At 32.4% G+C, this 23,731-nt stretch overlaps 1 protein-coding gene across 1 annotated transcript; it reads left to right on the top strand.

Annotated features, from left to right (window-relative positions):
- Nucleotides 1-7,843: 7,843 nt before the first annotated feature.
- Nucleotides 7,844-23,406, top strand: LOC135832377 (protein unc-93 homolog A). The gene is made up of 6 exons (XM_065345593.1): nucleotides 7,844-8,081; nucleotides 15,668-15,939; nucleotides 17,919-19,130; nucleotides 22,252-22,381; nucleotides 22,471-22,608; nucleotides 22,862-23,406. The coding sequence occupies exons 2-6, from the start codon at nucleotides 15,727-15,729 to the stop codon at nucleotides 23,101-23,103; spliced, it is 1,935 nt and encodes a 644-aa protein (XP_065201665.1). The 5' UTR covers nucleotides 7,844-8,081; nucleotides 15,668-15,726; the 3' UTR covers nucleotides 23,104-23,406.
- The last annotated feature ends 325 nt before the right edge of the window (nucleotides 23,407-23,731 follow it).

The following is a 23,731-nucleotide window of genomic DNA, read 5'->3' as shown; positions in this document are numbered from 1 at the left end:
TGAGGGTTTCTTATCACAGGGTGCCATTCATTAAGCACCTTCGACGTCAAAAAAAAAAAACAATTATTCGAAAATAAATTTAGAATTTTTTTCAAATTTAATTACCTAATCTAATCTTTCATCTACAATTTTTCATCTGATGAACACTTATTCAATTAACATAGGTACTCTAATTAAACCCTTTTAGTATGTGGTTCTTGTTCAATGAATACATTTAGGCTTTCGATTGGACTTCCTACTGTTTAGCTGAAAAAATGGCTGAGTCAGGTAAATACCAACATCAATAAAACTAGGTATAATAAGATTCTTTGAAAAAAATAAGGCATCATGGCATAGGTACACAATTATGGTAGGTGTATACTCTATGCTAGTCATCTTAATCATTGCTTCTACTATCCAAATTTTCACTATACGGACGGATGAAGATGGAAAAGTTGTTTGAAGGGTTTAGCATTTCTTACGATAGAGGAGACTTTTAATAGAAGAGTGAAAATTTTTAGACGGATAAGGTAGGTAAAGGTAGGTACTACCAGTGGCGTAATCACAGGGAAGGGGGGTGTTGGATCATTCCCACTCAAAATTTCAAGAAACAACTGATAAAATTTTTAAAAAGTTGAGATGGGAAAAATCGAATTCTTAAATTAGAATTTATGTTCTACTTTTTGAATTATGAATCTGTTGATTGAATTTTAAAAATGTTGAGATCAAAAAAACCGAATTCCATTCATTAAAATTGATGTGAATTCAAAAATTTTAAGGGAAATTCCTGAAATACTCAAAGTACCCTTAAACCATTTGAAAAGTGCTTCATTTTTTCTGAACAGAGCCATTAACTGTCCAAAATCATACAATAAAATGGTCGTTTTTTCATTTTTTAAACCAATTTTTTCAAACATTTCGCTCTCGCTTCGCTCGAGCAGTAAGTTTACCTTCTCTTCAATACATTAATGATTCTTTTTGATGAGTTTTCAGAAAATTAAAATTTCAATTTTTCATGTCCAAAAATCTCCACTAATATAGGTACCTATTTAGCCGGAAAAATCACAATTTTTTGTCGGCAAAATGGCATGATACACCACCCCTCCTCCCAAATAGCATGACTTCGATCCGTCTCAGATGATATCTTGTATCTTAATTTCAACCCCCCCCCAGAAGGGGAGGCAAGTTACGCTACTGGGTACTACAGTTACATCTATAGAATATTCTGATGAATATATTAAATTGAGTTATTTTTCAAGAAATTGAAAAGAAGATGGTTCAATGGTTGACGCACTCAATTTTGATATGTAGTTTCACAAAAAATGAAGGTATGTACTTACTCTCTAAATGTGAAACAGTGAAATTTCACTGCTTAGCAGTCACGACATTTTGCCTTTTTGAAAGCAGTAGTTTTTGGTCAGTAAAAATAATTTTGACTGACTAATTCAGTAAATTTTTCACTGTTTTGCAGTAAAAAACTACTGCTTTTGAGAAAGCAAAATGTCGTGACTGCTAAGCAGTGAAATTTCACTGTTTCAAATTTAGAGAGTACAACTACATATGTACAAAAAAAGTGGAATGAAGAATGGTCATCGGTTGGCATTTCATGTTCAACAACTTAACTTCGATTCATAACTTTTTTCTTTTCATAATTTTTTTTTAGAAACTTGAATTTCTTGGTAAGGCTCATGCCTATAGATGGGTGAAGGGGAGTTAAGAAATAGCCAGAACGTCAGAAGTGATGATTGTTGGTTGGAATGAAATTCCGTTCAATCACTTATATACACGGAGAGGGATGACTTGTAGGTACAGTTTCAAAGTCAAGCCTTTGATGCAGACAGCAGAAGAGCCTCGCAATTTATGTTTCACCAAAGGGCCCGTCTACACTCGCTATAGGGTGAAGAGGCTTCAGGAGATCGTGTACTACCTATTCATGAAAACTGTAGAGGAATAAGCCAGTCCTACAAGTTGCATTCAATCTAATTAAGATGATATAGAGTACTTACCTTACCTATCTAGCTATCTAAATACCTCGTTCTACTAGTTTTCAGAGTGATCTTGACTTAGAATTCACAATTTTAGAGAAAATAGGTACCTACTCAAAATTGTTTTGACCCTTTTCATGTACTTACCCGCAATAAGGCTTTCCTTTTCGTGAGGGCGGAAAGCTAGCCCCAGTCGCTTTGGCACATATATACCTATGTGATTGGGGTCCCTTCCTCTCAGGCAATAAGTATTATATTGTATAGGTATAATAATGGTAAGAAATTTCTTTGATTGAATTATCCTCCAAATTTTTTTGAGTTTTTATTTTATGACCCATTTTGTTTTGTTTTGTTGTTTTGAGTTTCAACTTTTATTGACTAAGTATTATGTAAGTTTAAGTTAGGTTAGGCTGATTTTGTAAAAACGCATCTCTTTCGTACTTACCAACCATTTGCACAGTTCTACTATGCTTGAAAATGCTATTTGAATTTCACGCCACCTAATTGTTTAACTGCATAGATTTATAGATTTTTCATTACCTTCTATAAACTATCCTCAAGGAACACTTCGATTATATAAGGTACTTTATTTTTATAACTACCTGTATCCTGTGCATATTTTTCTGTACATATACATACATTACCGGTGTAGATAATTACGTGTATCTAGTGTAGGTAATGAAAAAATCAACAATTTACATTTCACATACCTAGGTGAACAAAAATTCAACGAGAAAAGCGATAAGATAGCTCTAATTATACGTGAGCATGAAAATAACAGTTTCGTGCTATATTTTTGAAAATTGTAATTTGCTAGGCATATATGCTTATTAAGAAAACATACTTCCGTATTTTTCAAAAAAAAAAAAAAATCCAGAGTGTTATATTATTCCTACTTACTCTTATAGCTAACCGGTTCTTAAAAATCATAAAATGAAAAAAAATTATACTTGAGCTACCTAAGACGATTAATGATTATTATATAATAATTTTGCACAATTAGTGCAATAATATTAGCATACAGTACAATGTTCAATTCAAGTACATACGTACCTAACCTACATTCTTGGTACAAATAAGGGTTAGGGAAATATTTCCAAGCGCGTAATGTCGCGTTAGTTTTATCACTATAAGTAGGTACATACGTATTACGAGAATAAATTCGAGTTGAAGGCAAATGAAAAATGTGCTACCAGTATAACAAAAGCATCAAAATCGCGAATATTTGATTAAATCAAACATACCTATGAAACAAGAAAGCCGCAATAGACGGATTTTAATTTAAAATAGGCGATTCACTCGGTAGTCAAAAGGACAAAAGTCAAACAACGCTGAAAAGTCTCTCCTTCAATCGACTGAATAGGCAGCTAAAATAACAAATCAGCGAATTTAGACGCGATTTCATACAACTTACAATACACGTTTATTGATACCTACGTGAAATGTAAATAGATAAATACATAGGTATTATTATTGTAAATATGTCGAAACAAATTGTTTATTCGACTCTAACGCTGTCGGTAGGTACATACGAGTATGTATTATTAAATAAAAAAATCTATCGCTGAATTATAACGATTCGTTTTTATATTTGTTTGCGATTGAAATTTTATTCGCGAAGAGATGAAAATTTCACCTATGTCGTTTGTAACTTACCTAGAATCGTTTAAGCTCGAATAATAAAAGTTTAATGGAAATTTCATCAAAATAATGAAGTAATATCGCAAGAAGGAAAATTTGGTGACATTTTGCAAGAAGAACACATTTACTCGATACTTGATTTTTTTGAAATTTGTATTGTAACGATACGTGTTTAAAAAGGTTTAAAAGACGTCGTCGATCGATATCCGAGTTAATACATATAATCCAAGATAACAATTAAATTTCGCAACCGGTGAGCCAGCGTTTCCGAAGATCATTGCGATTGTCCTTAAAACAGCGTGCTGCCTTTAGTTTAAGAAGCCAATAGTGGTAGATTTGTCAAGTAACGTAAAATTTAATAAGACATGCATGGATCACACATAAATGTACCCGATAATGACCTTGATCGTATCCGACAATAAAATACGGAAATACAATAACTATCGCAGACGACCTTCTTAGGTGGACCAGGGCTCGCCCATTAATCCATTATTGGTGAGCTACATAATCCTTTAGAATTACACGTGCAATTACGGATCACTCAAAGAGACGGAGGAAAACAAATAGGCTGTGTCGGTACAAAATTGAAGCGCACGAACACGAAGCTGAGTACCTATCGCAGAATTTATCGCGAATCTTTCGCCATATTTACTACCAATTATTTTTGCTCACATGATTGCCATATAAAGCTCGTATAATGAGAATTTTATTAAACATGCGTGTTCACGACAGACATGAAGAGCATTTTACGTAAATGCGCTCGCGATAAACTACTCTGTATAATACGAGTAAGTCTACGTTACGACAGAAGAGGAAAATTTTAAACCTATACACCTGAATGAGTCTCAGATACGGTAGGTATAGGTAGGTACCTAACTCATTAAATGCAAAGTTGAAGCTGCAACATTGTCCAATTTTTAAAACCCGAATCAATAATATTTTACCATCTCATTTGTGAACTGCCTCTTTACTTGTTTTCATCTGACTAAGAAAAAGAGTAGGTACCTAGCCTAATGTTAACATTTATACATTCATAAATTTGATCTATAGCCCTATCGTAAATTATACGCTTCGTTTCGCACAACAAAATGTTCATTTTTGAATACATTTCAACAAAAAAAGTACAAAATAAATTTTCAAGTAGTACCTACTTGCTGTAGTACATAATACGTGTACGAGTAAGTCTGCGAGTTCGTTCAACCTCTTTTTAGGGGATTTTAATTTAAAAAGCTAGCTGCGCGTTATCGCTTTCATAAGTTAATTACTTTTTTAGTCCTTCTAACGAACAAATTCTTCCCACTGAAAAAAATTTCGCCACGATTATCAAAGCTTTTTATTATTACATGGATAGTTTCCATTAGATCGTGAAATTACCATCGTCTCTGAAACAGTTTTTACAATTTTCTCACAACAAATTGGACAAACGAAAAAATTAGGTAAATGTAGTAGCTAAATTAACCAACGAACCATGCATTTCCTCATTTTATTTTCGTGTTTTCAAGTTCAAGTTCCTTAAAGTTACATAAACAAGAATGAGGAAATTGAATCCTTCTGTTATGGTCATTCATACTATGTTGGCGTTGAATTTTGTTCGCCAACTGAGATCCTATGATTAAGTTAATTGCTTAAAGAAAACGAGACAAATTTAATGACAATCAAGCGTAAGGAATTGTACTTACTACTTACGTATAGGTATTACGAGTATATTACTCCACTCGAATTCGCGGAATTCGTGGTTTAGAAAATTGTTGGTTCTATTTTGATTTTATCGTATCTTGAGTTGTGATTATTTAGAAACGTAGTAAGTGTCATCAGTCCATATACTAAATCAGTGCCTTTAGAAGGGTTTGGCAAAAAAAAAAAAAAAAAACACGAAAATGATTTAAAGGCTGATGTTTAAGATGAAAATGGTGGTTTAAAATAAAATTCTTTTCAAAATGTTTCTTTTTGTTTGTATAAAACGTGTTTTTTTTTGTTTTAGTTAAATACCTAGGTAGGTGCCATTTTTTTTTTTTATAAAATTAGTTTTCTCATAACTTTTTGAATTCTTCTCGTGTTTTTAAGAAACCTACAATTTTTTATTTTTTTCATTTTTTATTTTGACGGAATTGTTGAAAAAATTGTCGAGCTTTACAATACTGATTGGTAATTACGTTATGATGCATGTGAGATAGACAAAACAAAGGCATAAAATCAGCATCAGACGCTTGGTCGTACCGTGCCCAGGTTTTCTGCCTCCATATCTATACGATAACGGTCGATAATATATCAAATTCATCATCCAATTCATACCTTCATTGAATTCCAATCAACCAGCTCTCAACCAACAAACATTTGACACTTTTGAAGTTGGATAAAAAGTTCATGCAGTGGTTCTACAACCTTTTGTGATTCTCGCAATCTTATTTTTCAACTTTATTGGTATGTCTATGTAGTAACCCTCTCAGAGCTGCAAAAGGTTTAGAGTAAACTGGCGCCAGATCCATATAAGTGAGCACTATTTTACGTACCTACTTAATTTTTTGAAACAGAACAATACAATTTTCATTAGTTATTGAACTTTTGAAAGCCGGAAAACTAAAATAAAAATTGATGAACAACGACGTTTTGAAAATTTACAATTATATTAGTATCTACAATTGATAACATTCCGTCGTCGATGATCCTAATGCAACTTTGGTTGCATTCTACCCACCTGAAGGAGCCAGATTAGGTACGTACTTGGTTTTTGCTCTTGGCTATGTTGCGCAATGTAAGGTTGAAAGTAGTCACCAACAAATTTTTTTTCGAAAAAGTGACGTTGAATATATATGTAAGTAAGTCTAAAAATTGAAGAATATTGAAATTCGGTTTCCCCTTTAAATTTTGAGGATAGACTGTCGTATCAACTTTTTTTCCATTCACTCCAAATAATTTGAGTAGATATGTTTCGGTGATCATTGTATAAATTTTGTTTGAATAAAAACATTTTTAGTTTTTTTCAGTAAGTCAAAATAACTCCGTCAAGTTGAAATCGCAGTGTTTTCTGATCGTCATACCTACATACGTTTCTATTATAGGGTATATCCATGGTTGAAATATTTCATCCTTACTCTTTATTTGAACTTGGTTTCTTCGAAAATAATAGCAATATCTAAGTAAACCATGATCTTGAATTGTGCCAACTTCGCGTATATCAATAATTAGTATAAATATACAAACCTACTCAGTTTTTTACATCATTATATCTACCAACGACCAACATAGCAAGATTAAATTTAGGGAAAAAATCATTTTTTTGCAAATTCATTGAAAATTGGAAGCATTAATTTGAGAAATGAATCGTAAATATTATTTTTAAAGTTTACTGACGAAGCATAAAATACCTACAATTCAAGTTGAAGAAGGCATCTAAAAAATATTAATATTTTTTAGATGCCTAGTAAGTACATACGTATCTACGTATATCTACCGCTACTCGAGAGTTATAGGAGTAGAATGAACTTCAAACAGCTAATTTTTTTCAAAAGACCAACTCATCAGTGTTTGAAACTCGCCATCATTCGTCAAAAAGTCCTCCAAAACTTTCAATCTTGATTAATTTCAAGTTTACGTTAAAACTCGAAAAAGTTATTTTAGTTAATTGTTTTTCAGCAAATAATTTTTATTAAACTTTTTTATTTAGTGTTTTATAGATATACATGACTGTGCTGATTTAGAGCTTATGAAAAAAAAAAATCGAATCAGTTGAAACACAACTGTTGCTTCGATGCGTTGTACGAATAGGTTTTATTTACAGAAGTTGATAGGTAGGCAAATGTATAATTTGTATCAATAATGCTTGTGCTTGTGCTTCAGGTACATATTTTTATAAGTAATCAGCAAATCAAACAGAATAAAAAAACTGTACCTAAATATTTTAAAATAATGAAATACGTAGGTAATATCTACAGCCGAATTACTTATAAAAAAAATAACGCCGATCAAATTTTCGAAACATTTTACTTTACTCGATGCAGAGTAAATATAATTCCCACTTAATTTAAAACGATCATTTTAAATTTGACAGCATTCATTTTATCAAATCAAACTGAAATATTTGAAAAATTGAATCTCGTGCTGGTAAAAAAATCGAAAATAATAAAAAAAATTGGAAATATTCGAGCAAAAATGAAAAATATTGCGATACAATGTCTTTAAGTTCGCATATTGATTGTAGCATGCGCAACTTGCAAGCTCCGTTCTATTATCACAATATTATTCTCGAGCGAGATTAGAGACGAAACCATCAGGAAATGCGTTGTAGTAAAGATGTTTTCGAAAATTCTAAGCGACCGTATTGCAACGAATTCGTATTTCGGTAGTAAAAATACCACGAGAAATTGTTCATAACGTATTTAATTTCAATACTGGAGTAAACAAAAATTTTCAGAATGATTTATCGTTGTTTCGTGTCCATATGTTCATCAAATAATTTATCCGCTGATATCATTTCAGGTAAATAAACACATAGCATTTTTAAACGCTTATCAGTAGAATTTTAACGCAGTTAGGATTAAATAAATGAAATATGGATCTTTATTTTGTATTATTATTTAGTAATTTGCATATCACTTTCATGTTTTTACCTATTTTTTTTTCATTTAAAATTTAAAAAAAATGCTTAATGTTTTTTTTATTTTTATTTTTATTTTCAACTCACACAATTTGGATACTCAAACAATTTAATTTCACTAGTCAAAATTATTTACTGAGCGATTATTTCGAATATTTTTTGAACAATTTTTTAAACGTAAGGTTCAATTAATTTTTAATTTTTTCACTCAGCTAGTGGCACGTCTTTGATCCATTTTAAATCAAATGTCTTTCGATGCCCATTATACCGACTCCATTGTTAATCAACTTTCATCAAGTGCTCTGTGCATATTAATTTTTATTATGTTCATTTTTAATCCATCCGCGAGGCAAAAAATTGCATTATTTGGAGGAAAATGTAAAAGCTATTCTCATTAGAAAAACACATTTTTGAAAAAAAAATCGAATTTCAAAACTACGGCATGCAAGACCACGTTTAATTTCAATTTTAAAAAAAACTTAAGTAGGTACCTACTGAAAAATGATTTAAAAATTTAAAAAACCAAAATTCTTATAGTAGATACATTGGAACATTTTTCATTCCTGAAAGCATTTCTTTACATTGTATGTGGGTCAATGAACATCAAAACGCCCAGTAGCTGACCTCATATTTTTCGATTTACGATATGAAACAAACTGTGAAGATCAAATATCCTTGTTTTGCTATGTAACATTGTATAGAAATCGATAGGTGGTTACGGAAGAAATTGAGCATTGTGAAGTTTGAAAAGAGATTTTTCCGTTGATAAAGTAAAATTCCATCTTCGGAGATGAGCCTTTTGTGTGAAAAAGTTATTGTTTGTTTTATTTTATCGAGTAAAATATTTGTTCTACGGGAAACCATCGGCACGAGAACGAAACACCTCTCAACACTTTCACGAAAAATTAAACATGAGCAGTTTTTCTCGTCAAAGATGAACTTAAATATTGAATGACGTTGCATTCAGAGTTACATAACCACATGAAAGGCTACATTTGTAAATTTGCTCTTTTGAAATGATTAAATTTTTAACGTGCTAAATTATAGGTATAATTTTCTCAAAGAGAACTACCGTTGTGATAAATTGAACGAGTAGAGAACATCATCTAGTTGGGTGTTTTTTTATTGTTTGGAATAGTTGATTTGCCTAGGTCAAATAGAGTTAAATAGTATAAGCTTAATTTATATTCGTTCAAATATTTCTTCTCGTTCAAATAGGTACCAACCTAATATTTTTTCCGATTTCTCTTAATTTACAAAATAAAAAATCTGCAGCGTACTTTCGTTGAAAAAAAAAAAAAAAAAAAAAAAAAAAGAGAGAGAGATAAAGAGAGAATTTATTTTATGATACGTAAATACACAGGTATACTTAGGTACATAATTTTAATACAAGAACGGTTATCTGCATATGTGTTAATTACCTAGGTAGGTACCTAATTCAAAATCAATGAATTCTATATGAATGATAAATTGATAATAAATAGGCAATTGCAATTTGAAAGAAAAAAGTACCCATCAGATCAAATTAATATTCTAGGTACAATTATACATTCACCGTACCTGTACTTCCTAGGTAAATAGGTACTTGCATATTCTAAACATACCTATCTTGACATATTAAAAACGGGTATCCTTATAATATTATAAGGCGTAGGTATAGTGATCTATATAAGAATAAATGCAAAAAAGTTTGCTTTTTTAATAACTTTTTCCCCCATTCTTTCGTCAAATAAAAAATAAAACTTCGCAACTTATTTTGTGAAGTTTTGAGCTCTCTCTCTTGTTACCTATGCTCACCGCAGAAGTGATATTTTAAAACTGAAATGAAAGAAAACGTCGAATCTGAATTCCGTGTTTGATATCTTGAAAGATAAGATCGTAAATTGTTTTCTTTTTCTTTTACAAAGGTGCATTTTTACAATGAAAAGTTTCTCGTTTATGATAGGCCTATTATAATTTTTATAAAAGTTTACGCTAAAATTTTTTACACCCTACTTACATATTTGTTTTGTTTTGGTCGGAAAATGTTTTTTTTTTTTGTGAACAAAACAAGTTACTAATAAAATTTTTTAATATCTTTGAGTTGAAAATCAAGTTTTTATCTTGCAAAAGTAAGAAAAAAATCTTGAATGTAATCCTATCAACCTATTTCTACCGAAACATTTAAGCGATCCTATCAAGTATTTAAAAATGAAGGGTACCTTACCCACTTAATTTGATTCAAACAAAAAAGAAATGAAAATTTTTGGTCTTAATACCAGCCACCGTTGTTAAATATGTACCTATATATATTAGATAGATAAATTATTATGCATATTAGGCATTCGAAAGGCCATTTACCTATTTACATAAATTTTCATGTTCAAGTTAGGTGTGTCACCAATATCTACACATTTGGTAGGTAAGTGTGCCATCAAAGAGCTTATATCTACTACTAATTATATAGTAAGTAACTAATGTGAAGTTTGTTCTTCCCATTTCGATATTCTTTTTAGACAGGTAGAGGTTTTTGAAGTTGAAATGAGACAAGATATTGGAATGATATTTTGTGGAAGAAATGGAATACTTATTTATTTCATTCAATTCAATTCCATGTAGTTGTAACAATTTTACACAATAAAACGAACTACGGCATATGCAAATTTATTTCTCTTTGTAACAAAATTAGATTGACTTCTTCGGCAGCACACGAGCACGTAAAATTTTTATAAATCAATTTCACTTCTACTCGTGTATAGTTTCATTTCTCTCGAAAGCGTATATTGTACTGTGTAAAAAAGTTATGTACTCGTATGTTTAAGAGATCTTTCTTATGAGAATTTGTTAGAAAATCAATTCCATTCTTAAAATTGTACGAATAGTTGAACAATGTACAGAAAACCTTGAAATATGTTGTATAGAAGTATAAATTTAGTTACATATGATCAATATTGATGGTAAATCCAATGACAGATGAGGAGAAAAATTTGAACTTCCTCGTTAATTAGCGAAGTACGTGATATAATAATAAAATGGGTAATTCAGGATTGAGTCAATTACATACATCGGTACATGATTTTTATAACATTTGCTTTAAAAGTACAAATACTTGCCTGCACTGAAAAATTCTTATATCATGTAGGTAAAGGTTATCGTATTTTCGTTTATGGAATTCTTTAACGTTGAATCATAATTATTATACCTACTTAATGAGGTACCTATATTGAATGAGAAAAGTACCCAGTTTTGTTTTTATTAGTAAAAAGAAAATTTTTTATATTCCTTGTTGAATACCTTCAAAGAATTTCAAAATTGGATCTTAATTAAAATTTCGATTTTTTTTTGTCGTGGCGATGAAATGAAAAAAAAAAGAAAACAAGAAATTCGTCGAATAATTAGAAGAACTTCGAAGCGTTTAAGAAAAAGCTCTTTGTCGTAACTCGCCGCGTTTATTGTCGTAAAATAGTCGATTAATTTTCGCCATAATTATTAGACTATTGAACAATTGAATTCTCACCCCCCGTCAACTTTGTGCAAATTTCGGTATTTCGACTTTTTTATTGAACTGCTATTGAAAGAGTGTTGAAAATGAATAAATATCACTCTGCTATGGCAATTAATTTTCCTATTTTCATTACTCATGCTCAACCTGAAAAGTCAGAAGCAAATTTTTTGGGATGCTGGGGAACTGAAAGAGAGGAAGGTAGTGACGAAGTAATCATGTGATTTCTCCACGACTTAATTACAGTATACCTAAAGAAATATCAGCAAAATAGAAAAAAATGCTTGCAGTCACAATGGAAATCCCTGAGGTGCTCGGTTTTGTTGTAATTACTTAAAATCTCGAAATATGTGTGGTTTGACAGCTACACGGCTCTGGTGATCTCTATCTTTCATTTATTTTCTCCAAGTCTTATTCTCACGCAACCATAGTGAGTTGGAGACCACTTTCGATGTACGAGTATAAGCCAGAAAAACTATGCTTGTCAACATTTTACGTTATTTGAAATAGGTATTTTGTCGCAAAAAAGATACCTACCATTTCTTCCACTCACTGCATAGATACCTATACCTACTTAATTGGACCTCTGAGCGTGATTGTAATTTCAATTTAAATGAAACTAAAATTAGAATTGACCAGGATCACACTGGTGATTTAATTTTTTCATCAATGTATGCAATTTATGGTAAATTTTATAATACATAATTAAAATTCGTAGATCCGCCAATATTCCCTTTGAAGAGAAGGGAGGAGAAAGAGAAATGAAAGCAAAATCGATGTCTGAGTGATCAAGTGCATGGTTCCTTGTGAGGTAACCCTAAAGACAATAAAAGTGTTTTCCAAATTTCAAAAAATGAAATTAGAGAAATGCTGTTAAGATGATGAGAAGTGAAAATGGGCAAAAAAATTGAGCCTACAAAATGTTTCTTATGAGTGACTTAAGGGATATTCTCAATACACCATTGCATAACCAAAATGCCTTAATTTACATTGGTCTTATGGGACAACTTCAATGTTATAATTTAGAGCCGCGGATGCATGGAATGGGCTCAAATTTGAAATACATGTTTTTCAAGACATTTTGAACAATCCTGTGCATGCATTTGTCAATACGTTGAATAGTTTTTCAATAAATACAGTTTCAAAAATGTTGGATTTTTTTCTCAAAATGTCCAACATTTCATTAAATCGTACTTTTTCGAAAACTACTCAACGTATCGACAAATGCATGCACAGGATTGTTCAAAATGTCTTGAAAAATGTATATACCAAATTTGAAGTCATTCCATGCACAAATGGCTCTGAATTATGTGTTTGAAGTTTGGCAGGCAAACAGATATACTACCATGTATTGAGAATATCCCCTTAAAGATCTTATTTCTTCTCTAAAACACGCTGTTCAGGCCAAATCGGCGTTCTGTGTACGCTGACCCCAGCCCGCCTACTGCATGAAAATTCATATCGAATGCTGTGTAGTCTTGATGATAACTTACTTTATAAAAATCAATACGAGCCATATAAACTGAGAAAATTCCGTTAGCAAATGTCCTTTAAATTTAAAAGTCCGCTATATCGAATAAACGAACATCGAATTATACATAGAAGTGAGGTTGAATATGAAATCAGCAAATTGAGATAAATAGAACATGTTTTTTTTTTTTTTTGAAACATACCTACCTATTGTCAAATTGAATCTTGGGCATTGTTTAAATCCGAATTCATTATTTGATTATTACAAAGGCATAAAATAATATCAAAAGTTTCATCTTTACAACTTCCTCCTACTCACAAGTACCTACCTATTTAGGTAAAATATGTTGAAATAAACAAAATTAAATATAATTTCGCAGTTTGCTACGTTTGATTACGCGAGAAACACTCAAAAGTGATTAAAATAAGAATAACACGTCTCGTCTACTGAATGAAATTTCAAAAACAACACCATGCAAGGAAAATTTAATTTCTTAGTTTGATTCAAGTTAATTTATTTGTGAGAGAAATATTTTAGCTTTTAAACTTTAACTCCGTTTTCATACCATGTCTTATAAATTGCCAACTTTTCAACTACGTAGGTACGTGAAATTTGTCGTTTGTTTTTTTGGAAGATGATGAAAATTTCTATGCTTATTGTTTTCAGCAAGTCTGGAATTCTGTATTCATTTCGTAAAAACAGCCTATTATAACTAACCATTTTGTAATTTTTTTTTGATTTTATTGAACAAAAACCGCGAAACATTTTCGTTTTAAAAATGAATTCACAGAATAAATGTAGATAGTACGTACTACGTAGGCAGGTAGGTATGTAGTCTACACATATAGGTAATTCGTCATGTTTTGAAACCGCCACTCACGCGATACAATGGCAATAACTTGGCAGATGCAACTTATATTATTCGCAAGAGAGTAAAAAAAAAAAAAAAAAATGTAAGAATTCGCCGGAAGAAAGTTACAGCTAGTAATGTAAAATGTCTGAAAACAATCATCAGTGAGGATATTTTGTCTCATTGTGGATGTTTTCATTTTTTCGAACTCGAATTAGAAAAATTATTTGCACAATTTCGTCGGCGTTAGCAGAAAATTCGCATTACTTAATAGGTTTTGGTCTAGGCTTTTGCTATAAGAGACGCATTATGCTTGAAAGTCGTTCGGTTAAGAGTTAAATAACTCAGCGAAATTGCACCATGTAAGTACTTACTTGGAATTTTTTTTCAGCATTGTCAGTGATTGCGATTAATGTCGTTATTCGAATTCATAAAATATTTCGTCGGCGTTTAATTCCCTTTTTACGCGAATAAGCGGTTGCTTTTTATTCAAATGTCAGGTATTAAAGAATATTGGTTTTTCATATCATATTTTGCACTAATACTTAACAGAATGCGTTATTTAGCCGTATGTTTTTTTTTTTCATCGTGTGGAAATGTATAATTTTACTAACGTGCAGCCGTGCAGGTACGACTCGACTGCGGATTATAGGTTCCTCTATGCCTCTACCTACTAGTATATACCTACGAGCTTTTTAAAATGACGAGAGAGTTTTAATAACTTTATCAAAATCATCTTTTTATAAAATGCTTTAATTGTATTCCCAAAGCCATGGTTAAAATTTATGCGTAGGCTTGTGGCAATTAAAAGAGCCTCATCTGTAGCATGTATTAAACGTTAGTTTTGATCCAATTTCGTTACATTATCAAAAACTAATGATACGAGCACGGGCAGAGAGCAGAGATCATTTTAATGTGTGTACCTACGAAAATATTTATTGTGGAAATATGAAATGGATTACGTTTCATGTAGAATAGGTAGGTACCTTACCTACGTATTATACATGCGTATAAAGCAATTTTTCGACTTGGCTCTTTTTGATGAAAAGATTACCGCTGCTTGTAGAAGAATTTTACAATTTTTGATATTGTATGGAGAATTTTCAATTTTGTTTAGGCTAATTTTTTTTATTTAAAATTGGTGTTTACTTATGGACTTTGAATTAAATTTTCAATGGGATTTGTTCATTCTTCTCTCATAGGTTTTTCAAATGCTCTTTATAATTTTCAATCTCAAGTGATGAAATTCCAAGATACATAGATATACCGACGAAATTGATATCTACACTACGTGTAAGTAATGACATTTGTATATACGTATTCGGTGCTCGTGTGTATCGGAGGTTCTTCTCACGTTTAAAATTAAAAATATGTAATTTTAATCGGAAACTCGTCTATCCAAATCCGTTTGAATGAAAATTTGAAAAAGATCATAGCTCTTATACGTAGATTATCATGTGTATGAACAGTTGAACACTTTACGTATACCTGCCAGATGCTGCAGTCGCATGAGAAGATGAGAAACGAGTGAAACTATGTTCAAGTTCAATTTTAAATGTCGCCTAAAAGGCAACTCAGCCATTACCATTTTATATCTTATTTAACAGTTTTTAAGAAGTACTTTGGAAATTTAAGGCCAACTCATAAAAAATTATTTTCGTTTCAGAGTTTATAGCCTTTGGAAAGTTGTGAATTGAACAGCGACAATGGATAAAAACGAAAATAATGGGTAGTTTGCCGAATTTGAACGAACTTTCTGCAGGATGTATTGACGTTGACATTCAAAATGATCTGTTCGCAAGAGCTTTTAAGGAAAAAGGCATCGTTGTCGACTGGAATAAGAAGGACCATAAACCTGTGTATCAAACCAGAAGTTTGAGCGCGAACCCGAATTCATGCGTTTCAAGTGTGCCCTTTCAGAAAAAACCAAGCTATGATGTAAGTAAAGTACATTATTCTCAATTCTTATACCTACATCTGGGGGGGTGGGGTGGAGGGGAGGGTAAAGTAAATTAGTTATTTTATCAGAAGTTATAAATCACACTTTGTTTCCAACGAATTTTGTTCGAGTAATAAAAATACTGTAGGTATCGAAAAGGTCGACTAGCATAGGCCTAATTATTCTGGAAGTATGAGATCCGAAATATGGGGCTATCTGAAGAATTCATCTTTACCACAACTTGTCAAAAATGAAACCTGTCTTTCTAATGAACCATAGAAGGCTACTTTTAAATCCTTTTACTCCTTATCATAATAGAGCCAGACTTACGATAACTATTGAAATTTTGAAACCTCAATAAAACCGATATCATTACAAAATGGCCACTTGAAAATGTCAAAATGCCACAAGTCAGCAAAAAATTATTAGAAACATTCGAAAAAATTTCCTACACAAGTATGCACCCCTCATATTAGAAACACGTTCTAGAAAATACAAACTTCGTAGGTACCTTAATTTTTTGGCGAAAAATGAAAAAAATTAGGTACCTACCTACCTTTAAAAAAAATGCTATTTTGGCCCATATGGCCGTGCTACACACCTTCTGGAAGAAATCAAGAGTAAGTACCTAAGTAATCTATACTTACCGCCACAAAAAAAAAAGCAATTGTAGGCATAGGATGAAATATCAAAACAAAATAAATTGTAGAGCACAAAAAATGTACATATTTCTCTGCAGGTGGCTTCTGAGTGAACTTTTTACCAAAGTATTTTTTTCAAAATTCCGAAAATCCGTTACGATTATACGTACCTATTAATGAGTATTTTGTTGGGAAATTGGGAAATATTTTGAGGGAAGGGAGTTGGGTTATTGTGGCTAGTTTTACTTTAGTGGAGAGGAGAGGGAGTATCCTTGCAGTCCGGAAAGAGGGAGCCACCTTGTGACATGGCGCCGAGTTCATTCATTTTCGGTTTCCACTTGTGAAAGGCGGAATATAAGTATCGTGTCCGCTTATCACTCCATTGCCAACCAGGATAAGTTGCCTAACCTCGTAATTAAGGATCTTGTATACTTCTAATTTGTCCGATAGATATACAATATATACAATAGGTAGTTAGATACATAATGTAATAGAGAAACGTAGGTTATGCGGTAACATTATTGGAAAATGCTCCCCATCAATCGCGAGGTTTAAAAGATCAACTTAAAAAAAAATGTATTTTTGAAACCATTGATTGTTTCAATAACAAAAGCATAATGGCCTAAGTAGGTACATATATTACCTATACTTACTTTTATTTTGTAGTCTGGAAATGTAGGACAAATATTTAGATTTTTAATACGCGTATATATAGGATCCTTCGTAGCATATAAATTCAAAATTACACAAAAGGATAAGTATGAGGATGAAAAGAAACATCTAGAATTTGTGCGGAGGTGAAAGTACATTTTATAAAAACAATTTCGCTCGGCAAATTTAATGGATCGATTTTAAAAACACGCGAATTCCCAATAAAGAAAATCTACAGCGTTTAATCTTATTATTGGGAAAATTTCACAACGTTCTGTTGCTTCTTGTGTTTATCGTAATGATGAGACACATTTTATAAAACCATTTAAACGTGAAATGACTTAATCTACATACCGCCTAAGCGACGACATCGTATCGCAGAAACGTTGCTACATGCTGTAATATGCTTTCTCATGCAAATGAATTTGCATCAATTTAAACAATACATACGAACTGGAAAAATTAAATTTTATAACGGAAGCAGTAAAAATTTTCTGCCATTTTATAGCTCTCGTCGACGCGGCGGCGTTCTATGAGCCGGAGCGACCTTGTAAATGGAAAATTTTTTCTTTTTCAAGTTAGGTACCCGCGTATAGGTACCTGCCTTTTGAAATCTATCCAGCTATGTATGTACATTGCTCGTACTTATGGCGTAGGATAATTTTTTTTTATTTTTTCGTTTACAGAGAGCATTATTCAACACCCGACGATCGCGAAGTGTTAGATCAAGTTCGGTGATACCGTGTCATTCGCATAGTATGGGTACCTCAAGCACTCATAATTTCAAACATATCAGTAGACAAGCTTCGGTTACAAGTTCCACAGGGACGTCATCCGTTCGTAAGCTAATCGCAGTAGTTCGATCGACGCCATCTCATTTAGGACCTGTGTATAGTCGACCTCTTATCTGTCAAAATTTCGTCGGTTTGTGTTTGTCTCATGGAATATTTACCGTGGCTTTTATCCCGATCGTCATATTGCAAGGTTCAGTATCACTGTGGTGGCCACCTAATGATATTCAAAACAACAAGGAAAGCGACATCCAAATTTTGTCCAGCTCGGGACCGCTTTCGCTGGCCGTTTTGTATTTTTTGGCAGCGGTGTCGGCGTTATTTTCGCCTTACATCGCCCATAGACTCGGCGTTACCAAATGTTTATCAGCGTGCTACGCGATAAGCACTATTTTCATTGCTTTTCATTTGTACCCGAAGGTGTATTTGCTAATTCCGGCGTATATTTTAATGGGATTATCAACGGGACATTTAAACAGTACCAGAATAACGTATTTGATTATGTTGGCGTCTAAACTGAAGTTCGTTCCGAGTGAAGAAGAAGAAAATGAATTTCAAAGCAAATTAGAATCAACGAAACGAGAGTCGCTGGTGCAGAAATTATATCGCGGTATATCGTTCGCAGAAAGCGTCGGTCTCATACTGGGCGGATTTATTACCTATTTACTGATTCAATTAACAACCACTTCGTCGAAGAGCGAAAAGGAGCAAGATAGAAGTTTAATGAATTTATTCCAAAACGGCAAAGATAATGATCGAATTTGCGGCTACGAATCGTGTCCAAAAAGTTTAATCACTTCTATCAACGAATTATTCAATAAATCCACCGGAACGTCGACGAAAAATAATCTCTTGTTACCATGTAGAACCAGTACCGTTTTGGCTGGAGTGTTTTTAGGCTGTTGCGTTGTCGGAACATTTGTTACCATATTATTTATTCACAGAATACGTATTTGTTTTAACCATGGACCATCTGAGAAATCGAAATTCGAAAATGTTGTACAGACGGTTACCGCAATGTTTAAAGATTCCAAATTGACCTTTATAACGCCTCTATTCATTTTCATTGGAATTGAACAAGGATTCATGCTCGCTGATTTCACCAAGGTACATTTTATAAATTCTACTAAATCAAAAGATTCGTAACTTATTTATGCTTTTAGCTTTATTCTTAAACGCTCAGACGATGTAGAAAAATTTACTCGAATTTTGTTTTCTTTGGAAAGAAAATTGCATCTTTTTTAGGTATGGAACAAATTTTCAATTTGATTCAAAAAATCATTTCTCGACCATATAAGATGTAACAAATTGATTTACCTGTGCTTTGTTGCATCCCCGTTCCTCAGGGATTATGAAGGATTTTTTTTAAACCGCATTTTAAACGTTTTAAAATACAGGATGTTCCGGGAATCGTCTGCCAAAATTTCACTGTAGACAGCAATCGAGGAGACGACCAAAAAAGGTGATTATGACTGTTTGCCTATCTTGTGAATTGAAGGGGCTACGACGCTACGTAATGGTGGGAAAGTGTCCATTTTGCATGTTAAAATGAGTATGAGGTAAAAAAAAATAAGGAGTACCCAATACCCATACAATTTCTTCCTATAACCAAAAATGGCGTATTTCCATTATCTGGGGTCTAACTTTAGTAACTCATAATATTTTGAGCGAACAAACAAAAAATGTTACCTATTATGACAATATTGTCTCTCTTCAAAATAGAAGGTGCAAACACATTCAAAATTTTAAAAATCTATATAAGGCAAAAAGCACGACAAATGTGGAAATTTTGAATCAGGTTTGCCCCTTCAATTTTGAAGATAGGCTATTTGTCGTAATAACATTTTTTGTTCGTCCATTCGAGTACCTTACCTACTACCTACCATGGGTTATGGGCATAATTTTGAATTATTCAAACATTTCCTTATTTTTGATCATATGTTTAAAAATACGAGTAATACATACATAGGTAGGTACCTACTAAATTTCGAGTTTTGCGAAGCACGTATAGCTCTTTCAATTCACAAGATAGACAACCAGTCATGATAACGTTTTTTGTTCGAATCCTCGAGTAAGTACCCATCTACAGTTGAATTTTGGCAGATGATTCCCGGAAGCCAAAACACCCCGTATAACAAAGACGAAAATAGTCATGTACCGATGCTCTTCTCTTCAGGCCCGTAGCCAGCGTAGGGGCAGCCGGGGCAATGCCCCGGCTAGAAAGACTGTTTGCCCCAGGAAGCAAAATCAAAAAAAAAACACGTTTGCCCCGACCAGCAAAATCAGAAAAAAAAATCAGAAAGTGCAAAAAACCAAAAACTCAACAATGTAAAATTATGGTTACGTTCATGAAATGGCTACACTAGCATGAATTGCATTTGATAGATCGATGGCTCGCTCGATGCGTTCACTAAATTTTAAATCAAAAATTTGATATGTAATTTGAGTAAAAATTAGTAATTTGTGAGGATTAGAAATCCAGTACATCTTTTTGCAATTTTTTTCGAAAAGTGAGACTTTCACTTTGTGCAATTTATGGCAATTTTACATAAAAAATTGAGACTTTTACACTACGAAAAAGCTAAAATTTTCAGCAATAGGGAAGACCTATGGACAATTTTTAAGAAAGAATGAAAATTTTTATAATTTTTTGCGAAAAACCGAGAATTTTGACAATCTTAGCAAAAAGCAAGATGGATTATTTTTGAGGAAAACCACAAATTTTTGACAATCATAGGCCAAAAAAATGATCATTTTTTTCGCAACCTTCGGTTGAAAATGGGAGAAATTTCGGTCATTGACATTTTTTTCAAGCAAAAAAGCGGAATTATTTGGTAATTTTTAGAAAGGGAAATGGATATTTCTTGCATTTTTTTTTACCAAAAAGTAACAATTTTTGGCAAGAAACGAGGATATTTTTGGAAATGTTGACAAAAAGTGAGATTTTGAGCTATTTTTCGCGATAAAAGTGTATGTATAAGTAGGTCAACTTTCTCAAATTATTCACTTATGGGTATTACTAGCATTTTTTTCTCATCAAGTTAAATGCAAAAATTGAATTTTTGAAATTTAAAAAAAAAAATAATAATTTGGAAAACCAAAGCTACTTATTGAAAAAGTAACCCAATTTAGTAACTTAGTTTCTTGAAAAGTGACCAAGTACGAGCCCTGAGTGAGGGCAAAAGTTTGTTTCGAGAAGTAAAGTTTTTTCAGGTGAAAAGAGCGTTTTTTGTCTTAACATTTCTTTAAAAATTTGAATAATATATTTTTTTTAATGTTGTTTGGACGCGAGTCAAATTTGACTATTTTACCTCATGACAAAATTTAAACAGAAACAGTCACAGCCAAAGAATTATTACAAGAGTTTCACAGTAAATTGCGCAGATTACAGTTGTAAGTATTAGACTCAACCCCAGCATCACGCATTATGTTCATTTTTTGTAAAAATTGTTTTGGAATAACGGATGGTTGAGGGCGTTAAAGGGGGGGGGGTATGTTTCACAGATGTTTGAGCCTCAAAAAGTGCTGCCCCAGCTGATATTTCCTTCGCCCCAGCTACAGCCAGATTCTGGCTACGGGCCTGCTTCTCTTCAAGACATTCTAATCCTAGTGGAGGATTATGTTAATTCTTTATCATCTCTCGGGACATTTAGCTACTTCATCGTTCCCAAAGATTATAGGTGGCACTCCAATAGAAAACATCAGGTGTCCAAGAATAAGGGGTTTTGAATTGATACCTTTTTGATGAGCTAAAGTGGGAAAAAATTTCCCCAAGTCAAACATTGAAAAGTTGAATAACAATCGAAAAACCGTGCTTTTGAGTTATTGTTTCGATGCAAAATGAAAGATCTCTCGTGTTTCATGCATTGAAACAATCACTCAAACGCCCATTTCTCAAATGATGATTATTCAATTTTCCAATTTTCAAGCAGAAAATTTTCTCTCCTTTTCGATAACATAAAAACCCCGGCGTAAAGTTCACACTGTTTTTGAGGGTTCAACTAGAGAAAAAGAACCCCACATTGTGATTGTGAAAGCATTGAATCGGTAATAGGTATGCTGTAATAGCGGAAAATATTTCAAAAATCTAATTTCCGAATTAGCCTATGTAGGTAGAGGTACCTTTTATTAAATTTATTTGCTTCAATATTAAATTGACTTTGAAAGCTCAACAATTTTTTACATAGATTTTACAGCGAGTTAATGTATTTTTTTTTCCTTTGCACAGTTTTACGTTGTATGCGTAATTGGAATTCAAAGCACACCTTTAATTTTCATCAGTTTAGGTTTATTGCAGTCTATTGCGGGATTTACATTAAGTTTATTGATCCATCATATGCGAAGGTATTTCATCATAGGTACGGTTAAATGGGTTTAATTTTCGAATAATACATACGTATAATGCGAACCTATATTGACGGTACATAATTTCGTTAATTTACAACAGGTGTTGGTTTCATCTTTCAAGCATGTTTGCTTCTCGTTTTAATAGTATGGAAACCTACGAGCGACGATGCGGCTTTATTTTACGTCATATCAGCAGCATGGGGTGTGTGTAATGCTATTTGGGACACGCTTTCGTTCTGTGAGTACCTACCTATAAGAATTTTCTACCCCAATTATTCTAATGAATTGTTTTCCTATTACCTACATTTGTCCTAGGCACGTTGTGTCTTTTGTTTACCTTTGTTTAATGAATTGGTGTTAATATTCGGTGTAAATGAAATATACAATAACTCGCATATAACACGTATCTCTACCTATTTACAATACTTACCTACCGAAGTTCGTTAATTTGGAAAATTGATACTGAAGAAAATACCATTGTTTGTTTTCAGGTTCGTTGGTTTCACTTTTCCCAGATTGCTGGGAATTTCCATTCTCGCAAAATTTCTTCTATAGATTTTTAGGATTATCTATCGCGTTTGCATATCATGGTTATATCTGTACCTCAATTAAACTCTACATAATGTGCGTTATGTTAGTAATGGCTGTGTTTCCATATGCATGGATGGAAATTAAACTCGATTCGAAGCAAAATACTCGTAAAAGTTTAGTTCCTGATAGTTGGCAACGATAAATTTTTTTCTATATGTATCGTGTTTAGCAATATTAATCAAATTTTCGTTTTTTCATTGTTGTTTTTATTTTGTAACGTGTGCATGGATTCCTTTATGAGACATGTTTGCATAAAAAATACCTACCTAATTCGATTATATAAATTATTATACGTCTACATTTTTATACCTACGCCCTTCAAAATCGCCAATTACAAAATCAGTTTTCATTTTTAATTGGTGTAAAAACTAAAACCTAAATGTTACTACTTATGTGTGAATTTGTGTGTCAGATATTCAATTAATAAAATTTTATGTTTGAAAAACGCATTTTTCATAGAAACACGTATGTGCATATTAGTTAATATTGCATATTTGAATGCCGTACGTATAAACTATAGGTACATATGTACCTACTATGTAGATTATAATGCTTTGAGAAATTATTGCATGAAAAGTATCCGCCATCATTTGAACTGATTCGTCAGTGTTCGTAATTTCTTCTTTGTAACTTCAGCCCTTCCCTTTGAAATCTGTTTGACAATAAGTACGTAGTTAGTTAGTTAAGAGAGAGAGAATATATACCTACGCAATGCATGCCTATACTTATGCGGCACTTCCCTTCTTTCCGGATATACGGCTTTTTGTAAG

This window comes from Planococcus citri, chromosome 1 (genome assembly GCF_950023065.1).
Source record: "Planococcus citri chromosome 1, ihPlaCitr1.1, whole genome shotgun sequence".
Lineage (NCBI taxonomy): Eukaryota > Metazoa > Arthropoda > Insecta > Hemiptera > Pseudococcidae > Planococcus > Planococcus citri.
The sequence above is the reverse complement of the archived record's forward strand: the minus strand, read 5'-3'. Positions and strand labels throughout refer to the sequence as shown.

Coding starts and splice junctions, on each gene's coding strand:
- LOC135832377 (XM_065345593.1), top strand. CDS start 15,727: ATGGGTAGTTTGCCGAATTTGAACGAACTTTCTGCAGGATGTATTGAC. Junction 19,131..22,251: donor TGCTCGCTGATTTCACCAAG/GTACATTTTATA, acceptor TCCTTTGCACAG/TTTTACGTTGTATGCGTAAT. Junction 22,609..22,861: donor TTGGGACACGCTTTCGTTCT/GTGAGTACCTAC, acceptor GTTTGTTTTCAG/GTTCGTTGGTTTCACTTTTC.